Consider the following 13,606-nt stretch of genomic DNA (forward strand, 5'->3'; position numbering starts at 1 on the left):
ATGAGAAGATCCAGCGTCGGGTGATCTCCGCTCCGGCGATGTGAAGATCCATCCAGCGCAGCATCCCGGACCTCCTCTCACCGCTGGGCACAGCCCAGCGAATGAGCGGAGGCAGCAGTGACATTTCTTATATAGAGGAGGCAGAGCCACTCGTCACGTGACCCTGCCCCCTCTGACGTACCTCTGCTACGTCACTGGGGAAGACCATGAAGAGGAAAGGTCTTTCCTCTTCATGGTCTTCCCCAGTGACGTAGCAGAGGTACGTCAGAGGGGGCAGGGTCACGTGACGAGTGGCTCTGCCTCCTCTATATAAGAAATGTCACTGCTGCCTCCGCTCATTCGCTGGGCTGTGCCCAGCGGTGAGAGGAGGTCCGGGATGCTGCGCTGGATGGATCTTCACATCGCCGGAGCGGAGATCACCCGACGCTGGATCTTCTCATCGCGGGAGATCACCCGCACCCGTCGCAGGATCAGGACAACGCTGGAAGCCGGGAACGAGTGGATTTTTCAGCGCTGGAGTTTTTTTTTTTTTTTTTTTTAATAAAGGACTTTATTCTTTTGTGTCAGTGTGTTTTTTTACAATACTTTTTACTTCCTTCGTGAAATGGTAGAGGTACAGTGTACCCCATTACCATTTCACACAGGGGGGGGGTCAGGATCTGGGGGTCCCCTTTGTTAAAGGGGTCTTCCAGATTCTGATAAACCTCCCGCCCGCATACCTCCACAACCACCGGGCAAGGGTTGTGGGGATGAGACCCTTGTCCCCATCAACATGGGGACATCCTCCCCATGTTGAGGGCATGTGGCCTGGTGCGGTTCAGGAGAGAGGGGGGGCCGCACTCTGTCCCCCCCTCTTTTCTGCGGCCGGCCAGGTCAACGTGCTCGGATAATGGGTCTGGTTATGGATATTTAGGGGGAACCGCACGTCATTTTTGTTTTACATTGACGGCGGGGTTCCCCTGAATATCCATACCAGACCTGAAGGGTCTGGTTATGGATATTTACCGGGAACCGCACGTCATTTTTGTTTTAAATTGACGGCGGGGTTCCCCTGAATATCCATACCAGACCTGAAGGGTCTGGTTATGGATATTTACCGGGAACCGCACGTCATTTTTGTTTTAAATTGACGGCGGGGTTCCCCTGAATATCCATGCGACTTCTGGAGCTGGACTTCAAGAAAGGGTGAAATGTTTTTTATTAACGGACGTTAGAAAGGAATGATATAACGGATGTATACGGATATATACGGATAAACATTATCCGTTTTCAATAAAGGAAGAATGGTAAAATATTTATCCGTATGTATCCGTTATTAAATCCGTTAATAAACGTCCGTTAATAGGTGTAATACGGATATTATAAAACGGACATACAATCCATAGTGTGAAAGAAGCCTAAGTCTGTTATTTTTCAACTTCCCTCGATGTATGAAGCTGGTCAGAAAAAGTGTCAGTTAGGGGTTAAAACAAACCAGCTAAAGTGGCAGATAGGGGATGAGACAAACCAGCAAAATTGCAGTTGGGCCCCTTTCTCACTGGGGCGTTGGCGGTAAATTTTTATTTTTAGAGGCGCTTTAACGTTGTATTTGCAGGAGTATTTGGCCACTAGCGGGGCGCTTTTAACCCCCCCCGCTAGTGGCCAAGAAAGGGTTACAAGCCACCGCAAAGCGATGCTACAGCAGCGCTTTGCCGGCGGTATAGCTGAAGTGCCCATTGATTTCAATGGGCAGGAGCGGAATACACATCACTCCTTCACCCCTCGGGGCTTTCACACTGGAGAGGCAGCAGCGGCTGTTTCACGGTGCTTTGCAGGCGCTATTTTTAGCGTTATAGTGCCTGAAAAGCGCCCCCAGTGTGAAAGGGGTCTCAGGGGGTTGAGACAAACCAGCAAAGTGGCAGTTAGGGGGTTGAGACAAATCAGCAAATTTGCAGTTGGGGGGATGAGACAACCCAGCGAAATGCCAGTTAGGGAGTTGAGACAAACCAGCCAAAGTTGCAGTAAGGCTCCGTACACACGAGAGGATCGATCCGCTGAAATTTATCCGCGGACCGGTTTCAGCGGATAGATCCCCTGGTGTGTACAACCCAGCGGATATTTATCCGCGGATTTTTTCGGGCCGATGGATTTCCAGCGGATCAAAATTTCTTAGCATGCTAAGAAATCTATCCGCTGGAATCCAGTCCAGCGGATTGATCCGCTGGTCTGTACAGACTTAGCGGATCAATCCATCCGATTCCATCCCTCGCATGCGTCGTAATGATTCGACGCATGCGTGGAAGTCCTTATATTACAGCGTCGTGCACGTCGCTGCGTCATCATCGCGTCGATGGCGCGACACGTCACTGCGGAGGGAATTCCGCAGGGATTTTGATCTCATGGTTAGTACAACCATGAGATCAAAATCCGCCTCCGGACCGTTTCCGCGGATCGATCCTCTTGTGTGTACTAGGCATTAGGGGGTTGAGACAAACCAGAAAAGTGGCAGTTAGGGGATTGAGACAAACCAGTAAAGTGGCAGTTGGGAGTTGAGACAAACCAGAAAAAGTGGCAGTTAGAGGTTTGAGACAATCCATTTTCCTCTGACAATGGTCAGCTTTTATTCATTTATATAAAACCTGTATCCTAAAAACTGTTGCTGTAACTTCTAAATAGTGTTACCTGGAGTTTAGCTATAGTTTGCTAGTTAGGTCTATCTACATCTGCTAGTCTAACACTCCCCTCCACTCAGGCTGAGAATGCTGCTGTCCAAAGATGTCTCCATTACTCCTCCATCCAGAGTGGAGACACTCTGAAGCCCCATACACACTATCAGTTTTCCTGCAGGTTTTCTCTTCAGGTTTACCAAAACCATCTAATATGAGGTCAAACCTCAAGAGTTTTAATTTGTATGCAATCAGGCAGGCCCTTGCACTACATGGTTTTGGTAAACCTGAAGAGAAAACCTGCAGGAAAACTGATAGTGTGTATGGGGCTTAAGACAGGAAGTGTGTTACTGGCTGGACCACCAGGTGAAACTAAAGGAGATGCAGAATAAAAAAAGAAAACAAATGCAGCCACCATATAGAAGGATTCAAAAACCTCAATATATTACTATTTTTTACTTTTGGGTTTAATCCTTCTATAAAGTGGAGCTAAACCCTCCTATACTTTACAACCAAGGAAGCTGCCATCTTGGCCTCTGTCTGAACTGCAGTTGCCATGGTGCTACACATGTGATCAGTTATGACGCCAGCCATTTGATTGGCTGAGGGAAAAAATTAAATGTGACAGTTATCATTTACGGCATGGCTTGGGTTTAACTGTTTTGAGCAACAGTAAAATCAATGGGTTTAGTTCCACTTTTAGGTAAGCGGCCAAATGTAATTCTGTTCAGGTAGTCATATAATTTAGGCTCCCCAGCCATTAGTGCAGGCAGGTTATGGCCTCACTTTTCTCCCTGCAGCTAGAAAATAACCTTGGTTGCTGGTCCACTCTTATGCCTATTGGTGGGCGATGAATGAGCATCACCACACCGACCAATCATTATAAATAGGCCCGCTCCCTTTTGCACGCTACTTTTAAAAATGTTATATTTTTTGTTAATAGTTTAATAGTCCAGTAATTTCAATCTTATTGTTAGGAATTTTAGTTTAAAAAAAGAAAGTGCAGTGCTGAATGTTAATGAAGGTCTGCCTGTCTAGGACAGCCTTTCTCAACCTTTTTAACATGGAGAACCTTTCTGGTCTGAGGGAATCCCTTCTAATATTTATTATATCTACAGCTCATAGTACATTAGTGCAATAGTCATTCGTCAGTGGTTACTTATCTGAGAGGCTGAAATTGCTAAGCCTTCAAGGGACCCCTAGCAACCCCTGGAGGAACCCTAGGGTTCCACAGAACCCTGGTTGAGAAAGGCTGATCTAGGATGTTGCATGTCAATGTCTTAGAAATCTGTAACATCTGTATCTAGAGGGTTACCTGAAGGGCCCGAGGCAGACTGATGCTACTGCCCCAAATGGCACTTATGGATGCATGTTTGGGAAGGGGGGGTGGCTGCAATGAGACTGGAGTGTCAATGCTTCATCCTCAAGTTCATTATCATCCATGTGTATGTTCAGCCTCCAGGTGCCAAACAACCATAACTGCTGCCTCCTAGCAACCAAGGATGCTGTGTGGCCTGGCCAACAGCTTCCTATCAACTAAACGACTGAGAGGAGGGATGCAAAAATGGCCACCTTAGGAGGCATCATTCGCCCTGGCACAGCCCTGGATGCCTATAACTAAAGCTAATAACATATCAAAAGGAGCATAAAAAGACAAAATAAGTGTTGAAGTGAATCTGTGATTTGCCCATGTACTGCAAAGCAGCAAGTTTACTTAAATTTCCGACCCCAACATTCTCACCTTGCCTTCCCTCCTCCGGTAACTTCCGGTTGTTGTAAGGGCTTTCTCCCGATCCTCCAACACGACAGCACTGGTGCTTGGTGAATGGCCACCAGTGACTTGGTGGCCGAAAAAGAGTCCTTTGCCTATAAATTCTGACTTGGATCTTACAAAGGACTTGTGCTTCTTGCTCCTAGTGGTGAACAGAGTGGCAGAGATTAGTGAAGTCAAGATAAGATCCTGCAGGGGCAGGCTCTAAAAAGACCTTTAAATGATCCACCTCCTTTAAATGAAGTTAAACATCCCTCAGAATGTAGACAATTAGATCAATTTTACATAGGAGCCAAGCAAGTGAATTCTTTATTGTGATATCTAAAACCCTGTCTGAGGTTCTGATCCTTCCCAACTCTTCAAAACAAAAAAAGCGTTGGCTTGGGTGCCATTTTGAAAGTGGAAAGCTTTAATAAGTCGGCAATATTCTGGCAGATTTCAAATATCACTTGGTAGCTTTGCACATAAGCCTTTTTCCAAACTGCCTGGCCTGTAGGAGCATGGTGCAACTCTGACACCTCCCTCCCTATTAACTCAAGGGGCAGCCACAGGACATGCACCCATGGGCGTCCGCTGAAATGTTTTCAGGGGCGGGCGCTTTGGCAGCTGCTATACACAATCGCATTTAACACTTTCTTCAAACGCTAGCGGGGGTTAAAAGCGCCCTGCTAGCGGCCAAATAGCGCACCTAAAACAATGGTAAAGCGCCGATTTTTAGCGGTACTTTACCGATAACGTGCCCAGCTGGCAGTGTGAAATAGCTCTTGAGATAATTCAGCTTCACTCCATGCCCATATAAATATAGCCTAGAGAATGTACAGACCCCCTTTAGCACATGTGGGCCCTACTTCAGCACACATGGACCTCCCCATTCTGCACAGACCCCTCCATTTAGAACAGATGGATCCCCCTTCAGCACAGACCCCTCCATTCAGCACTAATGGACCCCCCCATTCCGCACAGAGCCCTCCATTCAGCACAGTCCCCCTTCAGCACAGATGGACCCCCTTTAAGCACAAACCCACCCTTCAGCACAGACGGACCCCCCTCCCTCATCCCATTCAGTACCTCAGATCAGCACAGCAGGTTCCCTCCCCCTGTGTACACAAACACTGGAGGGGGAGGCGGATTCACTCTGCTCTCTGTTCCTGTTTGACATCCGGCCCGGGACTGCTCAGACAGCCCGCAGCCACGAGAGAAGGAGATGGTTGGTCACTCCGCACCAGACCACCCCCCCCCCCTTGCAACGCCACGGCCAGCAGTTCGCATCTCTCTCCCTGTTCTAACCTGCCTGTCACCGCTGCGCTGTCACTGCTTCAGTTGCGGAGGGGTGTTTTCACTCTTCAACACCTTCTCGATTCAAGGGGGGGGGGGCAATTGCCCCCCCCTTGCCCTATGGAGCGGACGCCCATGCATGCACCTACTGCAAGAGGTCCTCGGGGTGGGTCCTGTGTCAGGTTGGCTGGTATTGCACTGCAAGTGCACTTCTCCAAGTCAGGAGAAACAGAAGATGTGAAAAAAGTGCTGACACCATAGAGCAGTGATGGCGAAACCTTGGTACCCAATGATGATTTGGAACTAGATTTCCCATGATGCTCAACTACACTGCAGAGTGCATGAGCATCATGGGAAATTTAGTTCCAAAACCTCTGGGGTGCCAAGGTTTGCCATCACTGCCGTAGAGGCTGAGCAGTCCAAAAGAAAAAAAAAGAAAAGGACTTATTCTGTGCAAAGATACAAGTTACTATTTCAAGCCTGCCAATCAGCTATCCATTACACCCCCATTTGTATACACATCTTTGACATGCAGCAGCTTTATTTATTTTTTTAACAAACTTTATATAATATAGAAAGAACCGTGCAATTACAAACTAAGCCATCTAAAAAAAAAAGGACCCGTAGTATATATACACAACATTATTTATTTATAGATCACCCCAGTAGGTAATGATATATATATATATAAGTACTTATTATTTATTCTGTATTTTTATTTATTTTTTTAAATTTGTATTTTTGTGCTACATACAGGCTTGTGTATGGTGAAAAGTATTGATTACCTTCAAACTATACATTAAAAAAAAAAATAATAATAGTAGCATTTCCAAGGTTATTAGATTGTCAGCTCTTCTGCATATGTATCACATAAAACCAAAAATGTGCTGCTTCTTCTTATTTTATTTTTATTTTATTTTTTACTTGCTTCCATTTTGTCCACCATATGTATACTGTAAATACATCCAATAAAAATACATTACATCTTTTTTTTTTTTTTTTTACTTTACATATTTTTTCTTTTGTTTAAGCATCCTAACATTTTCACCTACACATTTCTGTAAATATAAATATCTAGAAAAAAAATGTGTTCATGTGTTGCTAATGTTAGTTTTATTTGTTAGAAAAATACTAATAAGTATCCACATGGCTTTTTTTCTTTTTTTTTTTAACACATTTTTAATTTTCACACTTTTCATTTTTGTTCCTTGACAATTCCCACGGCTTCCCGCAGTTTTTGGGCATAGGGAAAGGGCTAGGGACTGTGCGGGCGAGGGGGCCGTTCTGAGCTCCGTTTACTTTCCTTTTGTTATTTATGTTGTCCGCAGCCCAGCAGCGGGGCCCAGGGGAAAATGTCGGGTTCCTTTTTGCTGCCACCCCCCGCACCCGTGGCCAGGCCTGTCCCCCTTCCCCTGCCAGACACAAAACCTGTCACCAGCAACATTGTCCCAGAAGGAGGACTGGCAACACCAGCATCACCCTGTAAGTGAAATGAATTACCCCAACTCCCCACACACAAAAAACAAAAACAAAAAAAAAAAATATATATATATATATATAGTTTTGGTCCCTTTCTCCATCTATTCAAGTAATTTGCAGGTGGGGAAAGTAAAATGAGGTGTTGTAGGCAAACAGCTTGGTTGAAATATTGTTATGTGAAATGGTTATGCCAGCCATAGACTTTTTTAATTCTGTTCAGCCCCCTCTTGTGATTCTCTGCTACGCTAAGTAGCCAGCACGGTGACACCTCTGTTTCCTGTCTCAGCATTGCAGCTTCCTGTGTCACCTACTTTCCCACTGCACAGTGAATCAGAGGTCTGCGTATGGATCAGTCATTGGGCTGATTGAAAAAATAAAAAAACAATTGAATTTCCTCATCCACACGTGCCAATGTATTGTGACATCGTGACTCCCCTGCTGTCAGAATACACTGATCTCAGCGACTGCAGCCGATTGGCTGCAAGCTGCTGATCAACAAAAGTTTTTCAACAGTCCTGTTTGACAAAATTCAGTCATTAGATTGACTTCTGGAATGACCACAGATGATCCATCTATGGGCAACAATAGCTGATCCACTGTCCATTGAACAGGTTGGAGGCAGAGAGGTGCCGGGGAGGACCAAGAACCATTGGCATGGGTAGCAAACACTGCCAACTGGCCTTTCCCGGTAAGGAAAGATTTCTGTGGGCTTCATAAAGTGTAATAGACTTGAGGCTTGTTCATATGGGTGGCCAGGGGGCAGTAAAAGCAGGTGGCTGGCGGAGGTTTAAATTCTCTCCAGCCTCCCACCTGAATAAAGGCATGCCAATGCTCATGGCTGTGGTTTTATACTTCAAGTTAATGGGGCCTGTCATGCAAAAGCAGCTGCGGCAAAGTGGGTCATTATTTTTAGGATTACAGCAGCTGCCTGTCAAAGTTCTCTGAAAAGTGATCAATCACGGATTACTTTTCAGAGAAGTGGCAAGTACTGCTACACATGTGAATGACCCCGAAGCCTGCCATGGTGATTGGGGGACCAAGGTGAAAGTATTGTTACATACGGTACCTTTTCAACTCTTGCAGCATCCGCTTTCTTTGCAGCTCTCGGCATTCTGTCACATGACATATAAGAAAAGCAAAGGAAGTTGGTGATGGAAGATTCCTCTCTGCCAGACTCTGTGATCGCAGGTCTGAGAGAGGTGGTTGGTTAATGCCCAGCAGCTGTCATGACTACAGATCCTGTTCTGCTCAATGTCAGAATAGTAACTACATTCAGAGCCACCAGCACTGAATAATAATTAATGTTATTAATAATAATAATAATAATAATAATAATAATAATAATAATGATGATGATAAAAAAATTTTTTTTATTATTATTAATATTATTTAAGTTAATATTAAGGCATTTAATAATAAATTAATCAATTCAATTATGATGATGCTGTTTATTATTATTAGTATTATTATAATTATTATTTTTATATTATTATTATTATTACTATAACATTATTATTACTGGAAATCACATCCCCCACACCACCACCCAGTCCTCCCCTGGAGGGGTGACACAGGAAGCTGAAAACCAGAACCAGGAAATAGAGCAGGGGTGGCCCGTCCATTACGGGCGCACAGCCCCCCGTCCATTGCCGCTTCCCCTATCCATGTGTCCCGGCCCCTTTCAGGACATCAGCCCATGGATTCCAATGCGGAGGGGAGGCCTAATAGGCTTCTAATAGGCTTCAATATAGGGTGGGCTCGGGTTGCAGAGAGTGCGCTCTGATCCCACCCAGGTGTGTTACAACAGCGAATTAATATTTGCTGTTGTAACACTGATCCTTCTCCCGGCTGAAAGGACAGGCGATCGATTGGATGCCTAGGTGGAGGAGGAGAGGAGCTGGAAGCCGCCATGGAGGAGAGGACTCGGAGCCGAGCCACTGCACCACGCTGCCTGCCACCTGCCATGATGGGGTAAGTGCCAGACCGACTCCAGCATCAGCGCGGGGGGGGGGGGGGTTGGGTTTGGATGTTTGCCACTCGGGGGGGAAGGGTAGTTGTTTGCCCCCCTCCCCCAAAAAAACGAGCCGCCACTAAAATCGAGGTGTCCCCATGCCCCAGTTACAGAGTTGTGTAAATCACAAGCCTAGCAGAACAGATTTAAAAAACCTTTGGCGGACATAGTTACTGTAGCACGGATGGACCCCCTTTAAGCACAAACCCACCCTTCAGCACAGACGGACCCCCCTCCCGCATCCCATTCAGTACCTCAGATCAGCACAGCAGGTTCCCTCCCCCTGTGTAGACAAACACTGGAGGGGGAGGCGGCTTCACTCTGCTCTCTGTGCCTGTGTGGCATCCGGCCCCGGGACTGCTCAGACAGCCCACGGCCACGAGAGAAGCAGTGCTGACTACTGCACTGATTTGTAGCTTCCTCAGTGATCATTCAGGCATGAGATAGAGATGTGTCTACTTAATTTGTGTCAAGCTGGACCAATGTAACTATGCAATAATACTTCATACCTAGAATTCACCTTTAAAGGAAGGATGCCACCATCTGTTTAAAGAGTATGTGAATGCTAACAATGACCTTCTCTTATTTACTTCCTTTTAGTTAAATATACCAAGCATTTTGTTATATCAATTTGATAAGTGCAAAAAAATAATAATAATGAATTCAGTGTTCTCTGTGCTGCATTAAAGTCTTAGCAGCTTTGCTCTGTTCTCTTCTGTGAACTACAGAACACCCCTCCTCTATGTTATGGAGATGAGAAGAGTAGGAGTTGTTTTGTAGTTCTCATACTTCCTGTCTTAGTAAGTGTATTACTGGCAGGATCACTGGTTGAACATAAGGGAATAAAAAGCTTGATAAAAATGAAAATGAATGCAGCTATGACATCTAAGGACTGGTAAGCTGCAATACTTAAATTGTTATGGTATTGGGTTTAGATATACTTTAAAGTGTATGTCAAGGCAAAAAAAAAAAAGACGTATGCAGTGCATCTCTGAAATACATGCACATTTCCCTTTAATGGAACTTAAAGAGAGAAAATACTTGTCTGTCAGAAATGCACTCAGCTCCTAAGTCCTGTTGTGGGTGAATTTTTGTGAACTGAATGGTGTCAGCCCTGTCCGTTATCTTTTGCTAAACTGCTCAGTCACTCCCACTTACAGTCACTCTTATGGCTCAATAATCAGCCTAGGGGGTACCTTTTGATTCTTTATTGAAAGTTGAACATGGTTAGGGTGCAGGGAGCCAGACGACACTTTTCACTTTGTCTAGCTTCTTGGTATAGTCCCTTCAGCAGCCACTAAGGGCATGAGCAGCGCTGAGACCCCAAAAGGGAATGTCCCAATCCGTAAAAGCACCGGCTCTGGTGCACAAAGGGGATATAAGCCGCAAACAGTCAATAGGATCCAACCCTCAGGTCTGTTCTCACAATGTCTCTGAATACTTGGATGCCTGCTTCCAATATCAGACAGACAGATCTACAGTGAACTGCCAGACCAGATCCTTGGTGAAATCCTCCGATCAGTTCCCGATATTGTCTGAAAATAGCCCCCTCCAGCTCTGGCTGAGCTGGGACCTCAATGAGCTCCTGTGAACTTCAGCTACACTGCCCAGAAGGGCAGCAGCCCCTCAGGCTGGGATCTCCTCCTCTTGGGCAAGAGCGCTCTGTTCCAGGCCTCAGACTATTTATACACACCTCAGCCACCTACTGGGCATCCTCCCACCGGGATCGGCCAGACTATATAAATATTCAGGCTAAAGATCTGCTTCTTCCAGCCCAATACTTTCTAGAATCCACTACAGTGGAGCCAAAAAAAAAATCCTAAACAGTCTAGCAAACTATCTAGGGGGGTGCTACACACATAAAAAAGAGGTATAATAAGATGCTTCCAATGGTATATTAAACAGACCAAAAATGGAGCAAATAAGAAAAAACCATGATAAGGGATTAGGAAGACTAAATTTTGCCTTGAAATTTTCCACATTTTCTCATGTTACAACCAAAAACGTAAATGTATTTTATTGGGATTGTATGTGATAGACCAAAACAAAGTGGCACATAATAGTGAAGTGGAAGAAAAATTATAAATTTTTTACAAATAAATATCTGAAAAGTATGGAGTGAATTTGTATTCAGCCCTCCTTTACTCTGACACCCCTAACTAAAATCTAGTGGAACCAATTGCCTTCAAAAGTCACCTAATTATTAAATAGAGTCCACCTGTGTGCAATTTAATCTCAGCATGAATACATCTGTTCTTTGAAGCCCTCAGAGGTTTGTTAGATAACCATAGTGAACAAACAGCATCATGAAGGCCAAGGAATACACCAGACAGGTCAGGGATAACGTTGTGGAGAAGTATAAAGCAGGGTTAGGTTATAAAAAAATATCCCAAGCTTTGAACATCTCACAGAGCTCTGTTCAATACATCATCCGAAAATGGAAAGAGTATGGCACAACTGCAAACCTACCAAGACATGGCCGTCCACCTAAACTGACAGGCCGGGCAAGGAGAATATTAATCAGAGAAGCAGCCAAGAGGACCATGGAAACTCTGGAGGAGCTGCAGAGATCCACAGCTCAGGTGGGAGAATCTGTCCACAGGACAACTATTAGTCATGCTCTCCACAAATCTGGCCTTTATGGAAGAGTGGCAAGAAGAAAGACATTGTTGAAAGAAAGCCATAAGAAGTCCTGTTTGCAGTTTACAAAAAGCCATGCGAGGGACACAGCAAATATGTGGAAGGAGTTTCTCTGGTCAGATGAGACAAAAATTGTACTTATTGGCCTAAAAGCAAAATGTTATGTGTGGAGGAAAACTAACACTGCACATCATCCTGATCACACCAGCCCCACCGTGAAACATGGTGGTGGCTGCATCATGTTGTGGGGATTCTTTTCTTCAGCAGCGTCAGGGAAGCTGGTCAGAGTTGATGGGAAGATGGATGGAGCCAAATACAGGGCAATCTTAGAAGAAAACCTGTTAGAGTCTGCAAAAGACTTGAGACTGGGGTGGAGGTTCATCTTCCAGAAGGACAACGACCCTAAACATACAGCCAGAGCTACAATGGAATGGTTTAGATCAAAGCATATTCATGTGTTAGAATGGCCCAGTCAAAGTCCAGACCTAAATCCAGTTGAGAATCTGTGGCAAGATTTGAAAATTGCTGTTCACAGACACTCTCCATCCAATCTGACAGAGCTTGAGGTATTTTGCAAAGAAGAATGGGCAAAAATGTCCCTCTCTAGATGTGTAAATCTGGTAGAGACATCCCCAAAAAGACTTGCAGCTGTAATTGTAGAAAAAGGCGGTTCTACAAAGTATTGACTCAGGGGGGCTGAATACAAATGTACCCCACACTTTTCATTTATTTAGTTGTAAACTATTTTGAAAACCATTTATCATTTTTTCCTCTTCACAATTATGAGCCACTTTGTGTTGGTCCATCGCATAAAATCCCAATAAAATATATTTATGTTTTTGGTTGTAACATGACAGAATGTGGAAAATTTCAAGAGGTATGAATACTTTTACAAGGCACTGTGTATTGCATTTATGGCATCTAAGGGCACCCATGCAAAGCTGGTGACCTCCTGTGTTCTCAATGCAGCTGCTCAGCACTGGACCCAGAAGCTAGTGGAGATCATTGGAGTATCAGTGCCTGCTACCGTGATTTCCAGCTTCTACAGGGATCCCAAAGCTATGGCACATACATTCTTACATTGGTCCAGGTGGGACCAATGTAACTTGGAAGAAATACTTGCAACATGTTTTGGATAGAGTGGGGAAATGTTGGAACCTCTGTCAGGATTTTGTTGTGGGATGTGTGAGGGCCAGTTGTCTCCAATCACTGAAATTCAGTACAAGTACAGTGAAACCTTGGATTGCGAGTAACGCGGTTAACGAGTGTTTCGCAAAATACGAGAATTTTTTCTCTAAAATCCTGACTCGGCTTCCGAGTGTTGTCTCACAAAACGAGCAGGATTCAAGCCTCTGTGGTGTGCAGTACCACATTTGGCCAGAGATGTGGGGACGCTGGAGCCGAGCAGAGCCGATCAGAGCCGTTTGGAAATACTCTGAAAAACACAGAAATACTCAGTTCCCGAGCCTTTTCGAGGGTTCCCAAGTTTAGCCGAGCTGTCCCGAGTATTTCCGAAGCTCTCCGCCACCCCCCCCCCACCTCTGGCCACATGCGGTATTGCAATGCGGAACAAATTATTTTCATGTCCATTGACTTCTATGGGGAAACTCGCTTTGATATGCGAGTGCTTTGGATAACGAGCATTCTCCTGGAATGTATTATGCTTGTAATCCAAGGTTCCACTGTATAGGAAAGGTTGCACTCCAAGGTAAAGCCATGGCTGAAAGTTTTATCAATTGTCCAGTGCAAGACTGACCAGTGACCACATGGAACCCAAGTCAGGGT

At 45.0% G+C, this 13,606-nt stretch overlaps 1 protein-coding gene across 9 annotated transcripts in view; it reads left to right on the top strand.

The window, feature by feature from the left end:
* NFIX (nuclear factor I X) overlaps positions 1 to 13,606 on the top strand; it is a 273,828-nt gene that overhangs the window by 223,993 nt on the left and 36,229 nt on the right. For 6 of the 9 annotated variants that reach the window (XM_040346497.1, XM_040346496.1, XM_040346501.1 and 3 more), the window contains one exon: positions 7,020 to 7,173. The exons of the other annotated variants lie outside the window; for them this stretch is intronic. In XM_040346497.1, the coding sequence (XP_040202431.1) occupies positions 7,020 to 7,173 (154 nt within the window). The remainder of the gene's footprint in view (positions 1 to 7,019; positions 7,174 to 13,606) is intronic. 9 annotated transcript variants of the gene reach the window in all.

This window comes from Rana temporaria, chromosome 3, assembly GCF_905171775.1.
Source record: "Rana temporaria chromosome 3, aRanTem1.1, whole genome shotgun sequence".
Classification (NCBI taxonomy): Eukaryota; Metazoa; Chordata; class Amphibia; order Anura; family Ranidae; genus Rana; species Rana temporaria.